This window comes from Pseudophryne corroboree, chromosome 4 (assembly GCF_028390025.1).
Source record: "Pseudophryne corroboree isolate aPseCor3 chromosome 4, aPseCor3.hap2, whole genome shotgun sequence".
In the NCBI taxonomy this organism is placed as follows: Eukaryota; Metazoa; Chordata; class Amphibia; order Anura; family Myobatrachidae; genus Pseudophryne; species Pseudophryne corroboree.
The window spans coordinates 621619327-621637521 of NC_086447.1; the positions used below are offsets into that span (position 1 = coordinate 621619327).

At 42.9% G+C, this 18195-nt stretch overlaps 1 protein-coding gene across 1 annotated transcript in view; it reads right to left on the bottom strand.

Annotated features, from left to right (window-relative positions):
* The window catches only part of NOX3 (NADPH oxidase 3), a 396056-nt gene that overhangs the window by 191957 nt on the left and 185904 nt on the right, over nucleotides 1–18195 (bottom strand). The window contains exon 5 of the mRNA XM_063919364.1: nucleotides 3302–3447. Coding sequence (XP_063775434.1) covers nucleotides 3302–3447 — 146 coding nt within the window. The remainder of the gene's footprint in view (nucleotides 1–3301; nucleotides 3448–18195) is intronic.

Consider the following 18195-nt stretch of genomic DNA (forward strand, 5'->3'; position numbering starts at 1 on the left):
AGCTAACACGGAGCGATTCCGCTAGGCATGTGGGACTTGTGGATGGAGCCCTTAATTCGCTTAACAAGGATTCACGGGTGGTCAATCTGTTGAAATCAGAGCACTACATTTTGGCCACCGTGCTCGATCCTAGATTTAAAGCCTACCTTGGATCTCTCTTTCCGGCAGACACAAGTCTGCTGGGGTTGAAAGACCTGCTGTTGAGAAAATTGTCAAGTCAAGCGGAACGCGACCTGTCAACATCTCCTCCTTCACATTCTCCCGCAACTGGGGGTGCGAGGAAAAGGCTCAGAATTCCAAGCCCACCCGCTGGCGGTGATGCAGGGCAGTCTGGAGCGACTGCTGATGCTGACATCTGGTCCGGACTGAAGGACCTGACAACGATTACGGACATGTCGTCTAATGTCACTGCATATGATTCTCTCACCATTGAAAGAATGGTGGAGGATTATATGAGTGACCGCATCCAAGTAGGCACGTCACACAGTCCATACTTATACTGGCAGGAAAAAGAGGCAATTTGGAGGCCATTGCACAAACTGGCTTTATTCTACCTAAGTTGCCCTCCCACAAGTGTGTACTCCGAAAGAGTGTTTAGTGCCGCCGCTCACCTTGTCAGCAATCGGCGTACGAGGTTACATCCAGAAAATGTGGAGAAGATGATGTTCATTAAAATGAATTATAATCAATTCCTCCGCGGAGACATTGACCAGCAGCAATTGCCTCCACAAAGTACACAGGGATGGTGGATTCCAGTGGGGACGAATTGATAATCTGTGAGGAGGGGGATGTACACGGTGATATATCGGAGGGTGATGATGAGGTGGACATCTTGCCTCTGTAGAGCCAGTTTGTGCAAGGAGAGATTAATTGCTTCTTTTTGGGGGGGGGTCCAAACCAACCCGTCATATCAGTCACAGTCGTGTGGCAGACCCTGTCACTGAAATGATGGGTTGGTTAAAGTGTGCATGTCCTGTTTTGTTTATACAACATAAGGGTGGGTGGGAGGGCCCAAGGACAATTCCATCTTGCACCTCTTTTTTCTTTTATTTTTCTTTGCGTCATGTGCTGTTTGGGGAGGGTTTTTTGGAAGGGACATCCTGCGTGACACTGCAGTGCCACTCCTAAATCGGCCCGGTGTTTGTGTCGGCCACTAGGGTCGCTAATCTTACTCACACAGTCAGCTACCTCATTGCGCCTCTTTTTTTCTTTGCGTCATGTGCTGAATGGGGAGGGTTTTTTGGAAGGGACATCCTGCGTGACACTGCAGTGTCACTCCTAAATGGGCCCGGTGTTTGTGTCGGCCACTAGGGTCGCTAATCTTACTCACACAGTCAGCTACCTCATTGCGCCTCTTTTTTTCTTTGCGTCATGTGCTGATTGGGGAGGGTTTTTTGGAAGGGACATCCTGCGTGACACTGCAGTGCCACTCCTAAATGGGCCCGGTGTTTGTGTCGGCCACTAGGGTCGCTTATCTTACTCACACAGTCAGCTACCTCATTGCGCCTCTTTTTTTCTTTGCGTCATGTGCTGATTGGGGAGGGTTTTTTGGAAGGGACATCCTGCGTGACACTGCAGTGCCACTCCTAAATGGGCCCGGTGTTTGTGTCGGCCACTAGGGTCGCTTATCTTACTCACACAGTCAGCTACCTCATTGCGCCTCTTTTTTTCTTTGCGTCATGTGCTGATTGGGGAGGGTTTTTTGGAAGGGACATCCTGCGTGACACTGCAGTGCCACTCCTAGATGGGCCAGGTGTTTGTGTCGGCCACTAGTGTCGCTTAGCTTAGTCATCCAGCGACCTTGGTGCAAATTTTAGGACTAAAAATAATATTGTGAGGTGTGAGGTATTCAGAATAGACTGAAAATGAGTGGAAATTATGGTTTCTGAGGTTAATAATAATATGGGATCAAAATGACCCCCAAATTCTATGATTTAAGCTGTTTTTTAGTGTTTTTTTAAAAAAACACCCGAATCCAAAACACACCCGAATCCGACGAAAAAAATTCGGTGAGGTTTTGCCAAAACGCGGTCGAACCCAAAACACGGCCGCGGAACCGAACCCAAAACCAAAACACAAAACCCGAAAAATTTCAGGCGCTCATCTCTAGTAGACACACTTTGTTTAATGCACAAAGTTATAAAAAATATTGGCTAAAATGACCTTCAAGCTGTGTGTATAAGGTGTGTATGAAACATAAATGCATTCTGTGCATAGACTTGGGTCCCATCACCATATCATCTCATTATGGTATGCAATTATTCCAAAATACGGAAAAATCCCATATCCAAAATACCTCCGGTCCCAAGCATTTTGGATAAGGGATACTCAACCTGTATATATATATATATATATATATATTCCAATGACTTGGCACTCCATGCAGGAAAATCTACTAACAGCATCCTGAGGACCAACTAAGGAAATAGCAAATAGTAAGCAGAAGGAAGACCCCTTGGTAAAAAGAAGGGTCAGCGTTAGGGACTACTAGTATCAGAAATGCCATGTTGGAGCCTGGTGGCTCAACCATATATTTGGAAATACTGTAAATGCAACCAAGATCTCTGAATTTTCTATTACCATATACAGTAGTATTCAAATCTTATTGCTGAATAATTTGGTGTGCTGGGATGGCTACATGTCTTCTGGTACTTAAAAAGAAGGTCCACAAGAACCTCTTGTGGACCCTTCCGCTTACTAACAGAGCCACTATCTATGCATATTAATTAAAATTTACTGTCTGTGTCATGCTTTCCCACCCCAAAGGCTCCCACTGCAGTAAATGGTGGCCTTAATAGACCAACTGAAGAGGAGCCTGAGGAGAACCACTGTGCTGAGAATGGAGTTAGTAATATAGTGGAGAGGAATGGGTCAGGGAGGTGGTAGGGTGTTGAAGGTGTGGGCAAGACGGTGCATACCTGTTCTACTTTACTATACTGTATATACATATTTAAGGTCCCAGAGTGCTGCTGTTTTCTTTTGTTCATATAATCTATTTGTGTATACAAGCACATGTACAGACAGAACTGTGAGTGACAGTTTTTCAAATATGTTTTGTAAAATCCTACAGCAGTGCTGGAGTGAAATCATCTTAAATAAGCCTGCAACATAAGACCCTCAAAAACAAAGTTGTCTAGTAAAATATATACTGTACATAAAAAAAAATCAAGAAAGATATTTAACATTTTACATCATCAGTCAGATTATTTTTTTTCTTCCAGACCATTCGTTGATGTCCAAATAACACTTAAGTTAATAAAATATATTTTATTAATAAATAACTGTCCACAAAACAACTTACCGTGTTGTAGCTTCTAATAGGATTTAAGTAGCTCTCATTAGAATGGTTTCCAATGTATGATAGTAGGTTACAGAGACTTCCAGCATCTATTGATTGACTCATGTGATAGCGCTGTATGTTGATCAAATGTGCGACAATATGGACAGCTGTAAAACAAAAAAAATGTTAGTGGTCTTAATTTTCTTAAAGTATTCCTTTTGTCGGATAAAGCATTAGAAAGAAATGAACATTAAAAATGAAAGGTGACAACTGAATATAATAAGTTTGAAAATACAAATTGTCATTGAGACATTAGTACTGCACAACATGTACCCCAATTACCATCCATTAATTAATTCAAATGTAAAAAATTTAAAAAACTTAAAAAGTAAAAAACTGTTGCTAGATTACTGAATACTATAATAATTTGAAAGATTTGTTTCATAGTTATTGTTTCAAAGGATAAAAAAAATGTAAATCAGTAGTAACAAAAATGTAAATGTACAGAATTATGGCCCTCATTCCGAGTTGTTCGCGCGCAAGCTGCTTTTAGCAGCATTGCACACGCTAAGCCGCCTCCCACTGGGAGTGTATCTTAGCTTAGCAGAATTACGAACGAAAGATTCTCAAAATTGCGAATAGAAATTTCTTAGCAGTTTCTGAGTAGCTCGACACTTACTCTGCCACTGCGATCAGTTCAGTCAGTTTCGTTCCTGGTTTGACGTCACAAACACACCCAGCGTTCGCCCAGACACTCCCCCGTTTCTCCAGCCACTCCCGCGTTTTTCCCAGAAACGGAAGCATTTTTTCACACACACCCATAAAACGGTCAGTTTCCACCCAGAAACACCCACTTCCTGTCAATCACACTCCGATCACCAGAACGAAGAAAAAACTTCGTAATGCCGTGAGTAAAATACCAAACTTCTTAGCAAATTTACTTGACGCAGCCGCAGTGCGAACATTGCGCATACGCATTAGCGACTAATCGCTCCGTTGCGAGAAAAAAATAACGAGCGAACAACTCGGAATGACCCCCTATATCCAATGATGAAACAGAGATATGTAAATCTATTTTTCAATTTTTAACAGTATTGCAGGATGGCAGAAAAAAATAAGATAGTCACAGATAACAAGAAAAATTAGCAGAATGTTTGAAACAGACAACTAACAAAAAGGGGGTCAGCAAAATACAATCTGCAGGTTATATGCATCCTGCCAGGCATCTGCTTCTAGTCCAAGTTCTGTTATTCTTTCACAGCCTGTATGCAGCCAACTGAGCAGAGGCAGGCTGGGAAGAGCACAGTGTGGCAGATGCAGGTACTATTATCATGCCTAATACAGTGAGCAGACATTTAGTTTACTTACTGCTTGAAACTTGGCACTCTTTCCTCAGCCATGATGTAACTTCCTAAATAAAGGGCCCCATACACTACAGCGACATGTCTGACCCTCATGTTGCATAAGATTTCCTTTGAACCGCCCGGCAGCCTCCCGGGCAGCAGGATCATATAAGATACATTGTATGCGGTCCTTATGCATACAATGTAACTTATGCGATCCCAGCCATGCCTGCGGGAACCGACATATCACGAGTGCAGCACTAACGACCTAGGGGCTCCGATCCGATGCTCACAGGACCCATTTGCAACTTTTCATCCGATTTATCGGACCGAAAGGTCGAAATCGGAAGAAATCGGCCATTATCGTTGTAGTTTATGGGGCTCTTTACTCCGGTCTCCGCAGGATCACAATCCAGCTTACTGTATTTGCCACAGTACTTCTATGAATGATATTTAAAACATATACTCAGGCAGTTGTTTGTGTTATAGAGAGGGCTGACATTTTTCCCATTTTTTTTTATATTAAACTTTATCTCAAGTTTGTGAATCGCACAGGCAGCTGCAGAACTAATAAGATGTGTATTTATTTGCGGCTTATAGCCAGAAAATGGTGTTACAACTAGAGATGTGCACCGGACATTTTTTGGGTTTTGGGTTTTGGTTTTGGATTCGGTTCCGCGGCCGTGTTTTGGATTCGGACGCGTTTTGGCAAAACCTCCCTGAAATTTTTTTGTCGGATTCGGGTGTGTTTTGGATTCGGGTGTTTTTTTTTTTCAAAAACCCCTCAAAAACAGCTTAAATCATAATATTTGGGGGTAATTTTGATCCCATAGTATTATTAACCTCAATAACCATAATTTCCACTCATTTCCAGTCTATTCTGAACACCTCACACCTCACAATATTATTATTAGTCCTACAATTTGCACCAAGGTCGCTGGATGACTAATCTGAGCGACCAAAGTGGCCGGCACAAACACCTGGCCCATCTAGGAGTGGCACTGCAGTGTTAGACAGGATGGCACTTAAAAAAATTAGCCCCAAACATCACATGATGCAGAGATAAATAAAAAAAAAAGGTGCAAGATGGAATTGTCCTTGGGCCCTCCCACCCACCCTTATGTTGTATAAACAGGACATGCACACTTTAACAAACCCATCATTTCAGTGACAGGGTCTGCCACACGACTGTGACTGAAATGACTGGTTGGTATGGGCCCCCACCAAAAAAGAAGCAATCAATCTCTCCTTGCACAAACTGGCTCTACAGAGGCAAGATGTCCACCTCCTCCTCATCATCCGATTCCTCACCCCTTTCACTGTGTACATCCCCCTCCTCACAGATTATTAATTCGTCCCCACTGGAATCCACCATCTCAGGTCCCTGTGTACTTTCTGGAGGCAATTGCTGGTGAATGTCTCCACGAAGAAATTGATTATAATTAATTTTGATGAACATCATCTTCCCCACATTTTCTGGAAGTAACCTCGTACGCCTGACAAGGTGACCGGCTGCACTAAACACTCTTTCGGAGTACACACTGGAGGGGGGGCAACTTAGGTAATATAAAGTGTAACAAAATATGCAAAAAGGAAATAAGAGCGGCTAAAATAGAAACTGAAAAACTAGTAGCAAAGGAAAGCAAAGTGAATCCCAAAAAATTATTTGAATACATTAATAGCAAGAGATTAAAGAAGGAGAGTATAGGCCCTTTAAAAGACAAGTTGGGAGTCTTAAGCAAAAATGATAATGACATAGCGGACACACTAAATGAGTTTTTTTCAATAGTATTTACTAGAGAGGACCCAATTAAGGGACTAACACATAATCTCAATAATGAGAATATCCCACTGATAGGTACTTATTTAAGCGAGGAAGTAGTCTGTGACCGATTAAAACATTTAAAGATTAATAAATCACCAGGGCCCGATGGTATTCACCCAAGGGTTCTAATGGAGCTTCACTCTGAACTGGCAAAACCGCTATCTTTGATCTTTAAGGATTCAGTTATATCAGGTATGGTTCCCAAAGACTGGCGTATAGCGGAAGTAGTGCCTATATTCAAAAAGGGAAGTAAAGCTGAACCAGGTAATTATAGACCAGTTAGTCTTACATCTATAGTGGGGAAAGTATTGGAAGGTATTCTAAGAGATAGTATTCAGAAGTTCGTTGAAGTCAATAAGGTCATTAAAAGGAATCAACATGGGTTTATGAAGGACAGATCCTGTCAAACCAACTTACTTGTTTTTTATGAAACAGTAAGCGCAATCCTAGATCAGGGTAAAGAGGTGGATGTAATCTTTTTAGATTTTGCCAAAGCATTCGACACTGTACCACACATGAGACTTATCTACAAGCTACAAGAATCAGGGCTAGGAAGCACAATATGCACTTGGGTCAAAAACTGGTTAGATAATAGGGAGCAGCGCGTTGTGGTTAATGGATCTTTTTCAACTTGGACTGAAGTACTAAGTGTTGTGCCGCAAGGCTCAGTATTAGGACCGCTATTGTTCAATATTTTCATTAACGACCTAACAGAAGGTCTAGAGAGCATGGTGTAAATTTTTGCAGATGATACCAAATTGTGTAAAGTTATAAATGTGGAGGGGGATGCTGACTCGCTTCAGAACGACTTAGTTAAATTAGAAGCTTGGTCAGCGAAATGGAGAATACGCTTAGATACAGACAAGTGTAAGGTAATGCACTGTGGTAACAAGAACAAAAATAACGGGTGGTCTTCAGTATGCCGGCTGTCGGGATCCCGGCGCACAGTATACCGGCGCCGGGATCCCGACAGCCGGCATACCGACACTTATTTTCCCTCGTGGGGGTCCACGATCCCCTGGAGGGAGAATAAAATAGTGTGGCGTGCGTAGCGCGCCACCATGCCCGCAGCGTGGCGAGCGCAGCGAGCCCGCAAGGGGCTCATTTGCGCTCGCCACACTGTCGGTAAGCCGGCGGTAGGGCTCCCGCGCCGGTAAATTGGTAGCTGGGAGCCCGACCGCCGGCAAACCATACTACACCCAAAATTACACCTACCTACTAAATGGGGTAAAATTAGGGGATTCTGTATTGGAAAATGACTTAGATAGCAAACTAAGCGGTAGTACCCAAAGTAGGACTGCAGCATAGAAGGCTAATAAGATATTAGCGTGCATAAAACGGGGAATTGATGCTAGGGACGAGAGTATTATACTCCCGTTATATAAATCACTTGTGAGGCCACACCTTGAATACTGTGTACAGTTCTGGGCACCTTACTACAAAAAGGATATCATGGAGCTAGAAAAGGTTCAAAGGCGGGCGACCAAACTAATTAAGGGTATGGAGACGATGGAATACGAGGAAAGGCTTGCAAGACTAGGCATGTTTACACTGGAAAAAAGGAGATTACGAGGGGACATGATCAACATTTACAAATATATAAGGGGACAATATACAGGTCTTGCGCAGGACCTGTTTTTAGTTAGATCAACACAGAGAACTCGTGGACACTCGCTCAGGTTACAGGAGAGGAGATTCTGCACAATACGGCGTAAAGGCTTTTTTACGGTAAGGACGATACGTGTTTGGAATTCCCTGCCTGAGGAAGTTGTAATGGCCGACTCAGTCAACACCTTTAAGAATGGGTTAGATAAATTCCTAATGGAAAAGGATATCCAGGGTTATGGGGCATAGTCACGCACTATGGTTATTATAAAAAAGTGGGGTAAAACGTAACGGCAGTCATCAACTTCAGTCAAAATTTTATACAAAATAATCGTGCATAGGAGACCACAAATAGGTTGAACTCGATGGACAATTGTCTTTTTTCAACCTTAGATACTATGTTACTATGTTACTATGTTACTATGTAAAGCCAGTTTGTGCAAGGGCCTCCAAATTGCCTCTTTTTCCTGCCAGTAAACGTACGGACTGTCTGACGTGCCTACTTGGATGCCGTTACTCATATAATCCCCCACCATTCTTTCAATGGTGACAGAATCAGGGCCCTCATTCCGAGTTGTTTGCTCGCTAGCTGCTTTTAGCAGCATTGCACACGCTAAGCCGCCGCCCTCGGGGAGTGTATCTTAGCTGAGCAGAATTGCGAACGAAAGATTCGCAAAATAGCGAATAGAAATTTCTTAGCAGTTTCTGAGTAGCTCGACACTTACTCTGCCACTGCGATCAGTTCAGTCAGTTTCGTTCCTGGTTTGACGTCACAAACACACCCAGCATTCGCCCAGGCACTCCCCCATTTCTCCAGCCACTCCCGCGTTTTTCCCAGAAACTGCAGCGTTTTTTCACACACACCCATAAAACGTCCAGTTTCCGCCCAGAAACACCCACTTCCTGTCAATCACACTCCGATCACCAGAACGAAAAAAAATCCTCCTAATGCCGTGAGTAAAATACCTAACTTTTGAGTAAAATAACTAAGCGCATGCGCTCTGCGAACATTGCGCATGCGCAGTAAGCGACTAATCGCAATATAGCGAAATTCGGCAATGAGCAAACAACTCAGGGCCCATATGCAGTGACAGTAGACGACATGTCAGTAATCGTTGGCAGGTCCTTCAGTCCGGACCAGATGTCAGCATTCGCTCCAGACTGCCCTGCATCACCGCCAGCAGGTGGGCTCGGAATTCTTAGCCTTTTCCTCGCAGCCCCAGTTGCGGGAGAATGTGAAGGAGGAGCTGTTGGTGGGTCACGTTCTGCTTGACTTGACAAGTGTCTCTCCAGCAGGTCTTTGTACATCTGCAGACTTGTGTCTGCCGGAAAGAGAGATACAACGTAGGCTTTAAACCTAGGATCGAGCACAGTTGCCAAAATGTAGTGCTCTGATTTCAACAGATTGACCACCTGTGAATCCTGGTTAAGCAAATTAAGCGCTCCATCCACAAGTCCCACATGCCTAGCGGAATCGCTCCATTTTAGCTCCTCCTTCAATATCTCCAGCTTCTTCTGCAAAAGCCTGATGAGGGGAATGACCTGACTCAGGCTGGCAGTGTCTGAACTGACTTTACGTGTGGCAAGTTCAAAGGGTTGCAGAACCTTGCACAACGTTGAACTCATTCTCCACTGCCTATATCGTAGGTAGATGTATAGGCTTGAATGGCCTTTTGCTGCTCCTCCATCCTCTGAAGCATATAGAGGGTTGAATTCAACCTCGTTACCACCTCTTGCTTCAGCTGATGGCAGGGCAGGTTCAGGAGTGTTTGCTGGTGCTCCAATCTTCGGCACGTGGTGGCTGAATGCCGAAAGTGGCCCGCAATTCTTCAGGCCACCGACAGCATCTCTTGCACGCCCCTGTCATTTTAAAAAATAATACTGCACCACCAAATTCAATGTATGTGCAAAACATGGGATGTGCTGGAATTTGCCAACATGTATTGCACGCACAATATTGGTGGCGTTGTCCGATGTCACAATCCCCAGGAGAGTCCAATTGGGGTAAGCCATTCTGCGATGATGTTCCTCAGTTTCCGTAAGAGGTTGTCAGCTGTGTGCCTCTTATGGAAAGCGGTGATACAAAGCATAGCCTGCCTAGGAACGAGTTGGCATTTGCGAGATGCTGCTACTGGTGCCGCCGCTGCTGTTCTTGCTGCAGAAGGCAATACATCCACCCAGTGGGCTGTCACAGTCATATAGTCCTGAGTCTGCCCTGCTCCACTTGTCCACATGTCCGTGTTTAAGTGGACATTGGGTACAACTGCATTTTTTAGGACACTTTTGAATCTTTTTCTGACGTCTGTGTACATTCTCGGTATCACCTGCCTAGAGAAATGGAACCTAGATGGTATTTGGTACCGGGGACACAGTATCTCAAGCAATTCTCTAATTCCCTGTGAATTACCGGTGGATACCGGACACACGTTTAACACCACCGCAGCTGCCAAGACCTGAGTTATCTGCTTTGCAGCAGGATGACTGCTGTGATATTTCATCTTCCTCGCAAAGGACTGTTGGGCAGTCAATTGCTTACTGGAAGTAGTACAAGTGGTCTTCCGACTTCCCCTCTGGGATGACGATCGACTCCCAGCAGCAGCAACAACAGCAGCACCAGCAGCAGTAGGCGTTACACTCAAGGATGCATCGGAGGAATCCCAGGCAGGAGAGGACTCGTCAGACTTGCCAGTGACATGGCCTGCAAGACTATTGGCTTTCCTGTCTAAGGAGGAAATTGACACTGAGGGAGTTGGTGGTGTGGTTTGCAGGAGCTTGGTTACAAGAGGAAGGGATTTAGTGGTCAGTGGACTGCTTCTGCTGTCACCCAAAGTTTTTGAACTTGTCAATGACTTCTGATGAATGCCCTCCAGGTGACGTATAAGGGAGGATGTTCCTAGGTGGTTAACATCCTTACCCCTACTTATTACAGCTTGACAAAGGCAACACACGGCTTGACACCTGTTGTCCGCATTTCTGTTAAAATAATTCCACACCGAAGAGGTGATTTTTTTTTGTAATTTGACCAGGCATATCAATGGCCATATTCGTCCCACGGACAACAGGTGTCTCCGCGGGTGCCTGACTTAAACAAACCACCTCACCATCAGAATCCTCCTTGTCAATTTCCTCCTCATCCTGGTGTACTTCAACAGTGACATCTTCAATTTGACTATCAGGAACTGGACTGTGGGTGCTCCTTCCAGCACTTGCAGGGGGCGTGCAAATCGTGGAAGGCGCCACCTCTTCCCGTCCAGTGTTGGGAAGGTCAGGCATCGCAACCGACACAATTGGACTCTCCTTGGGGATTTGTGATTTAGATGAACGTACAGTTATATGCTGTGCTTTTGCCAGCTTAAGTCTTTTCATTTTTCTAGTGGGAGGATGAGTGCTTCCATCCTTATGTGAAGCTGAACCACTAGCCATGAACATAGGCCAGGGCCTCAGCCTTTCCTTGCCACTCCGTGTCGTAAATGGCATATTGGCAAGTTTACGCTTCTCATCAGACGTTTTTAATTTTGATTTTTGGGTCATTTTACTGAACTTTTGTTTTTTTGATTTTACATGCTCTCTACTATGACATTGGGCATCGGCCTTGGCAGATGACGTTGATGGCATTTCATCGTCTCGGCCATGACTAGTGGCAGCAGCTTCAGCACGAGGTGGAAGTGGATCTTGATCTTTCCCTATTTTACCCTCCACATTTTTGTTCTCCATTTTTTAATGTGTGGAATTATATGCCAGTAATATATCAATAGCAATGGCCTACTGTACTATACTATATATGAATACTGTTGGTCACCAAAATGCTGCACTGTAATACTAGCAGCTATAGAAAATTATATATATTATTGTATATATCAGTACAGAGAGGTGTAACTGTGACCCATGTGTCCTGACAAACAATATAGAAGCTATAGAAAAGTATATATATTATTGTATATATCAGTACAGAGCAGTGTAACTGTGACACATGTGTCCTGACAAGCAGTATAGAAGCTATAGAAAATAAGAAAAGTATCTATATTATTGTATATCAGTACAGAGCGGTGTAACTGTGACCCATGTGTCCTGACAAGCAGTATAGAAGCTATAGAAAAGTATATATATTATTGTATATATCAGTACAGAGCGGTGTAGCTGTGACCATGTGTCCTGACAAGCAGTATAGAAGCTATAGAAAAGCATATATATTATTGTATATGTCAGTACAGAGCGGTGTAACTGTGACACATGTGTCCTGACAAGCAGTATAGAAGCTATAGAAAACTATATTTATTATTGTATATATCCGTACAGAGCGGTGTAACTGTGACCCATGTGTCCTGACAAGCAGTATAGAAGCTATAGAAAAGTATATATATTATTGTATATATCAGTACAGAGCGGTGTAACTGTGACCCATGTGTCCTGACAAGCAGTATAGAAGCTATAGAAAGCATATATATTATTGTATATATCAGTACAGAGCGGTGTAACTGTGACACATGTGTGTCCTGACAAGCAGTATAGAAGCTATAGAAAAGTATATATATTATTGTATATATCAGTACAGAGCGGTGTAACTGTGACCATGTGTCCTGACAAGCAGTATAGAAGCTATAGAAAAGTAAATATATTATTGTATATATCAGTACAGAGCAGTGTAACTGTGACCCATGTGTCCTGACAAGCAGTATAGAAGCTATAGAAAAGTATTTATATTATTGTATGTATCAGTACAGAGCAGTGTAACTGTGACACATGTGTCCTGACAAGCAGTATAGAAGCTATAGAAAAGTATATATATTATTGTATATATCAGTACAGAGCAGTGTAACTGTGACCCATGTGTCCTGACAAGCAGTATAGAAGCTATAGAAAAGTAAATATATTATTGTATATATCAGTACAGAGCAGTGTAACTGTGACCCATGTGTCCTGACAAGCAGTATAGAAGCTATAGAAAAGTATTTATATTATTGTATGTATCAGTACAGAGCAGTGTAACTGTGACCCATGTGTCCTGACAAGCAGTATAGAAGCTATAGAAAAGTATATATATTATTGTATGTATCAGTACAGAACGGTGTAACTGTGACCCATGTGTCCTGACAAGCAGTATAGAAGCTATAGAAAAGTATTTATATTATTGTATGTATCAGTACAGAGCAGTGTAACTGTGACCCATGTGTCCTGACAAGCAGTATAGAAGCTATAGAAAAGTATATATATTATTGTATATATCAGTACAGAGCAGTGTAACTGTGACCCATGTGTCCTGACAAGCAGTATAGAAGCTATAGAAAAGTATTTATATTATTGTATGTATCAGTACAGAGCAGTGTAACTGTGACCCATGTGTCCTGACAAGCAGTATAGAAGCTATAGAAAAGTATATATATTATTGTATATATCAGTACAGAGCGGTGTAACTGTGACTATGTGTCCTGACAAGCAGTATAGAAGCTATAGAAAAGTATATATATTATTGTATATATCAGTACAGAGCGGTGTAACTGTGACCCATGTGTCCTGACAAGCAGTATAGAAGCTATAGAAAAGTATATATATTATTGTATATATCAGTAGAGAGCGGTGTATCTGTGACCATGTGTCCTGACAAGCAGTATAGAAGTTATAGAAAAGTATATATATTATTGTATATATCAGTAGAGAGCGGTGTAACTGTGACCATGTGTCCTGACAAGCAGTATAGAAGATACAGAAAAGCATATATATTATTGTATATATCAGTACAGAGCGGTGTAACTGTGACCATGTGTCCTGACAAGCAGTATAGTAGCTATAGAAAAGTATATATATTATTGTATATATCAGTACAGAGCTGTGTAACTGTGACACATCTGTCCTGACAAGCAGTAGAGAAGCTATAGAAAAGTATATATATTATTGTATATATCAGTACAGAGCGGTGTAACTGTGACCCATGTGTCCTAACAAGCAGTATAGTAGCTATAGAAAAGTATATATATTATTGTATATATCAGTACAGAGCGGTGTAACTGTGACCATGTGTCCTGACAAGCAGTATAGAAGCTATAGAAAAGTATATATATTATTGTATATATCAGTACAGAGCGGTGTAACTGTGACCCATGTGTCCTAACAAGCAGTATAGTAGCTATAGAAAAGTATATATATTATTGTATATATCAGTACAGAGCGGTGTAACTGTGACCATGTGTCCTGACAAGCAGTATAGAAGCTATAGAAAAGTATATATATTATTGTATATATCAGTACAGAGCTGTGTAACTGTGACACATCTGTCCTGACAAGCAGTATAGAAGCTATAGAAAAGTATATATATTATTGTATATATCAGTACAGAGTGGTGTAACTGACACATGTGTCCTGACAAGCAGTATAGAAGCTATAGAAAATAAGAAAAGTATATATATTATTGTATATATCAGTACAGAGCGGTATAACTGTGACCCATGTGTCCTGACAAGCAGTATAGAAGCTATAGAAAGTATATATATTATTGTATATATCAGTACAGAGCGGTGTAACTGTGACCCATGTGTGTCCTGACAAGCAGTATAGAAGCTATAGAAAAGTATATATATTATTGTATATATCAGTACAGAGCAGTGTATCTGTGACCATGTGTCCTGACAAGCAGTATAGAGGCTATAGAAAAGTATATATATTATTGTATATATCAGTACAGAGCGGTGTAACTGTGACCATGTGTCCTGACAAGCAGTATAGAGGCTATAGAAAAGTATATATATTATTGTATATATCAGTACAGAGTGGTGTATCTGTGACCATGTGTCCTGACAAGCAGTATAGAAGCTATAGAAAAGTATATATATTATTGTATATATCAGTACAGAGCGGAGTAACTGTGACCCATGTGTCCTGACAAGCAGTATAGAAGCTATAGAAAAGTATTTATATTATTGTATATATCCGTACAGAGCAGTGTAACTGTGACCTTGTGTCCTGATAAGCAGTAGAGAAGCTATAGAAAAGTATATATATTATTGTATATATCAGTACCGAGCAGTGTAACTGTGACCATGTGTCCTGACAAGCAGTATAGAGGCTATAGAAAAGTATATATATTATTGTATATATCAGTACAGAGCGGTGTATCTGTGACCATGTGTCCTGACAAGCAGTATAGAAGCTATAGAAAAGTATATATATTACCATATATATCAGTACAGAGCGGTGTAACTGTGACACATGTGTCCTGACAAGCAGTATAGAAGCTATAGAAAAGTATATATATTATTGTATATATCAGTACAGAGCATGTAACTGTGACCATGTGTCCTGACAAGCAGTATAAAAGCTATAGAAAAGTATATATATATTATTGTATATATCAGTACAGAGCGGTGTAACTGTGACACATGGGTCCTGACCAGCAGTATAGAAGTTATAGAAAAGTATATATATTATTGTATATATCAGTACAGAGCGGTGTAACTGTGACCATGTGTCCTGACAAGCAGTATAGAAGCTATAGAAAAGTATATATTATATACTGGTGGTCCCCAGTCCCCACAATGCAGCACACTGATCAGATATTTGCAGCACACTGAGCACAGATATGGAGCGTTTTCAGGCAGAGAACGTAGATATTGTCAGCACACTGAGCACAGATATTTTCAGCATACTGAGCACAGATTATGGAGCTTTTCAGGGAGAGAACGCAGCCACGTCCTCTCCGTTAAATCTCCAAAGCACGAGTGAAAATGGCGGCGACGCGCAGCTCCTTTATATAGAATACGAATCTCGCGAGAATCCGACAGCAAGATGATGACATTCGGGCGCATTCTGGTTAACCGAGCAAGGCGGGAGGATCCGAGGCGGCCTCGGAACCATGTAAACTAGGTGAAGTTCGGCGGGTTTCGGATCCCGAGGAACCGAACCCGCTCATCTCTAGTTACAACAAAGGAGGACATACGTGTTTCTTCTATGTCTCACTTCATCCCTCTCCTTTTGTGTTTTGTTTGCATCTCATATATAATTTTCTGTACAACTTGAATTTATTTACAAAATTATTGACATCCAAAGCATGGCAGTGTCCTCTGTTTTGAGAGAACAAAGTCTACTGACCTGTCAAAAGCTAAAGGCAGACAGGTAGATCAGTCATTCTAATGAAAAATACCATTGTTTAGTTGAAAAGTGGATAACATATAACAAAAATAAAAGATAAATAGCAATGCTATATAACACGTCAGCAGATTTGCACAGTATGTGCTAAACTGGAATGATGTTTCTAAATGAATAACTACACAGTTGGGTGCAATTTATGAAAAACATAACTTTTCAATAGCGGGCATTTGACAGGTTTTGCTCCATTTTTGACATGCCTTTTAAAAAAAAATAATTTGTTGAATCGGCATGGTCAAAAACGGACCAAAAAACTGTTGAAAACACCAGCAAATTCAACAAAAGTTCTCCAGGGCGGATTTTTCGACAAGTTGTAAAATTGGAACGGGCTTTGAATAGGTTGATTGTGAATTCAACCTACAAAAGGGCGATAAGTGCAATTTTTAGATGAAAAAACTGCACTAATTGAATACCCTCCTTAGTGGGAACCTCAAGACAGATTGCTGCAGGTGTTCTACATATAGTATGTCTTTCCATTCCCCCTTCCAGCAACCCTTCACCTCTACCTACCCTCACCCCCACCCTTTACTGTATAGATTTAATGATCCGCCCCACCCGTTAAGTATTTCCCCCCTCCAGGGCAGGATTTATGGTGGGTATACACTAGTAGATATATCTGCCAATCAATTGATTGGCAGATATATCTATGGACGGATCGGACAGTGTGTATGCTCAACACACTGCCCGATCCGTCGGGGACTGACGTCATGAACTGGGAGGGCGTGTGTACACGCCCGCCCAGTTCAGCTGTCATTCACCACTGGCCGCCGCAGCATGTGTACGGGCGGGCGGCTGGTCGCCCGTACACACACAGCGACGCGCCAATATATCAGTAGATATATTGGCTGTCGGCTGTGCTGTGGGGCCGACGCAATACGCCTGTGAACGACGGAGTTCACAGACATATCGCCCGTACACACTGGCCGACGGTCCCGCGATATATCGGCCGTTCAAGAGAACGGACGATATATCGGCCAGTGTGTAGGGGCCTTAAGACTGATGGGGGCCCAGGGGCAACAAGGTTGTGGGTTCCTCCACCACTAAAATAGATGACAAACACCCCCCAACCCTCCCCCCTCGAAATACACAAACACACACTGAAACAAAGCCCACCACACACACACCTTTACCTGGACAGGACAGCACAGCGCAAGTCCGCTGTGTGTGGTAGTCTCCTGGGTCTGACCGCCATTGTAGGATGTGGGAGTTGGTACCGGAGCACCGGAGGAGGGGTGGAGGCTGCAGTGCTCTGTTGCAGGGAGAGGCCATGTGGGAGCGGGCAGCCGTCTGTTACAGGGAGCTGCAATGTGGGAGCGGGCAGGGGAACCATGAAGGAGGAAGAGACTGCAGCCATTGAATCCAGGAAATAGCATGTGGAGGCAGGAAGCAGAGCACCGACTGCAGCGCACACACAGCAGCAGGTAGGTGTAATATGTGGAGCGAGTTCGTGGGGGGCGGGAGTATGACGAGTGTTGCTGGCCGCTGCCGATGGGTTACACTCACACTGTCAGTGCTGCAGGGATGCCGCGGCCGCCCTGACAGTGTGAGTGTAACCCATCGGCAGCGGCGCTAATACTCTATGCACATAGAGTAAGCAGCGTGCTGCCGGCTATTATTACAGTTGCTATAGCAACTGTCTTCCGCTCCTCTCTGCAGCCAGCAACACTCGTCATACTCCTCTTCAGTAAGGGAAGCATTCATCGGCAGCGTGAGCTGCCGCCCTCAAGTGGCCGGCGCCCATAGGCAGCTGCCTTAAGCTGCCTAGTGGTGGCGCCGGCCCTGCCCCTTAGTCTCTGGGCTGTTACACAAGTGCACAACAAAAAGGTTCTTACTGCTGGAGTGCTAAAACCCTGTAAACATGAACAACATGCACCTTTTCATGATACTTCATCAATGGGAATATGGGGCAGACACCGTTTTTCCAAAGAACTCCTCTTTTGCAGTACTGAAACCATCAGGAAAATGGAATGGCACCATGTGCCCGGAGATAATCACAGAGCGAGAGA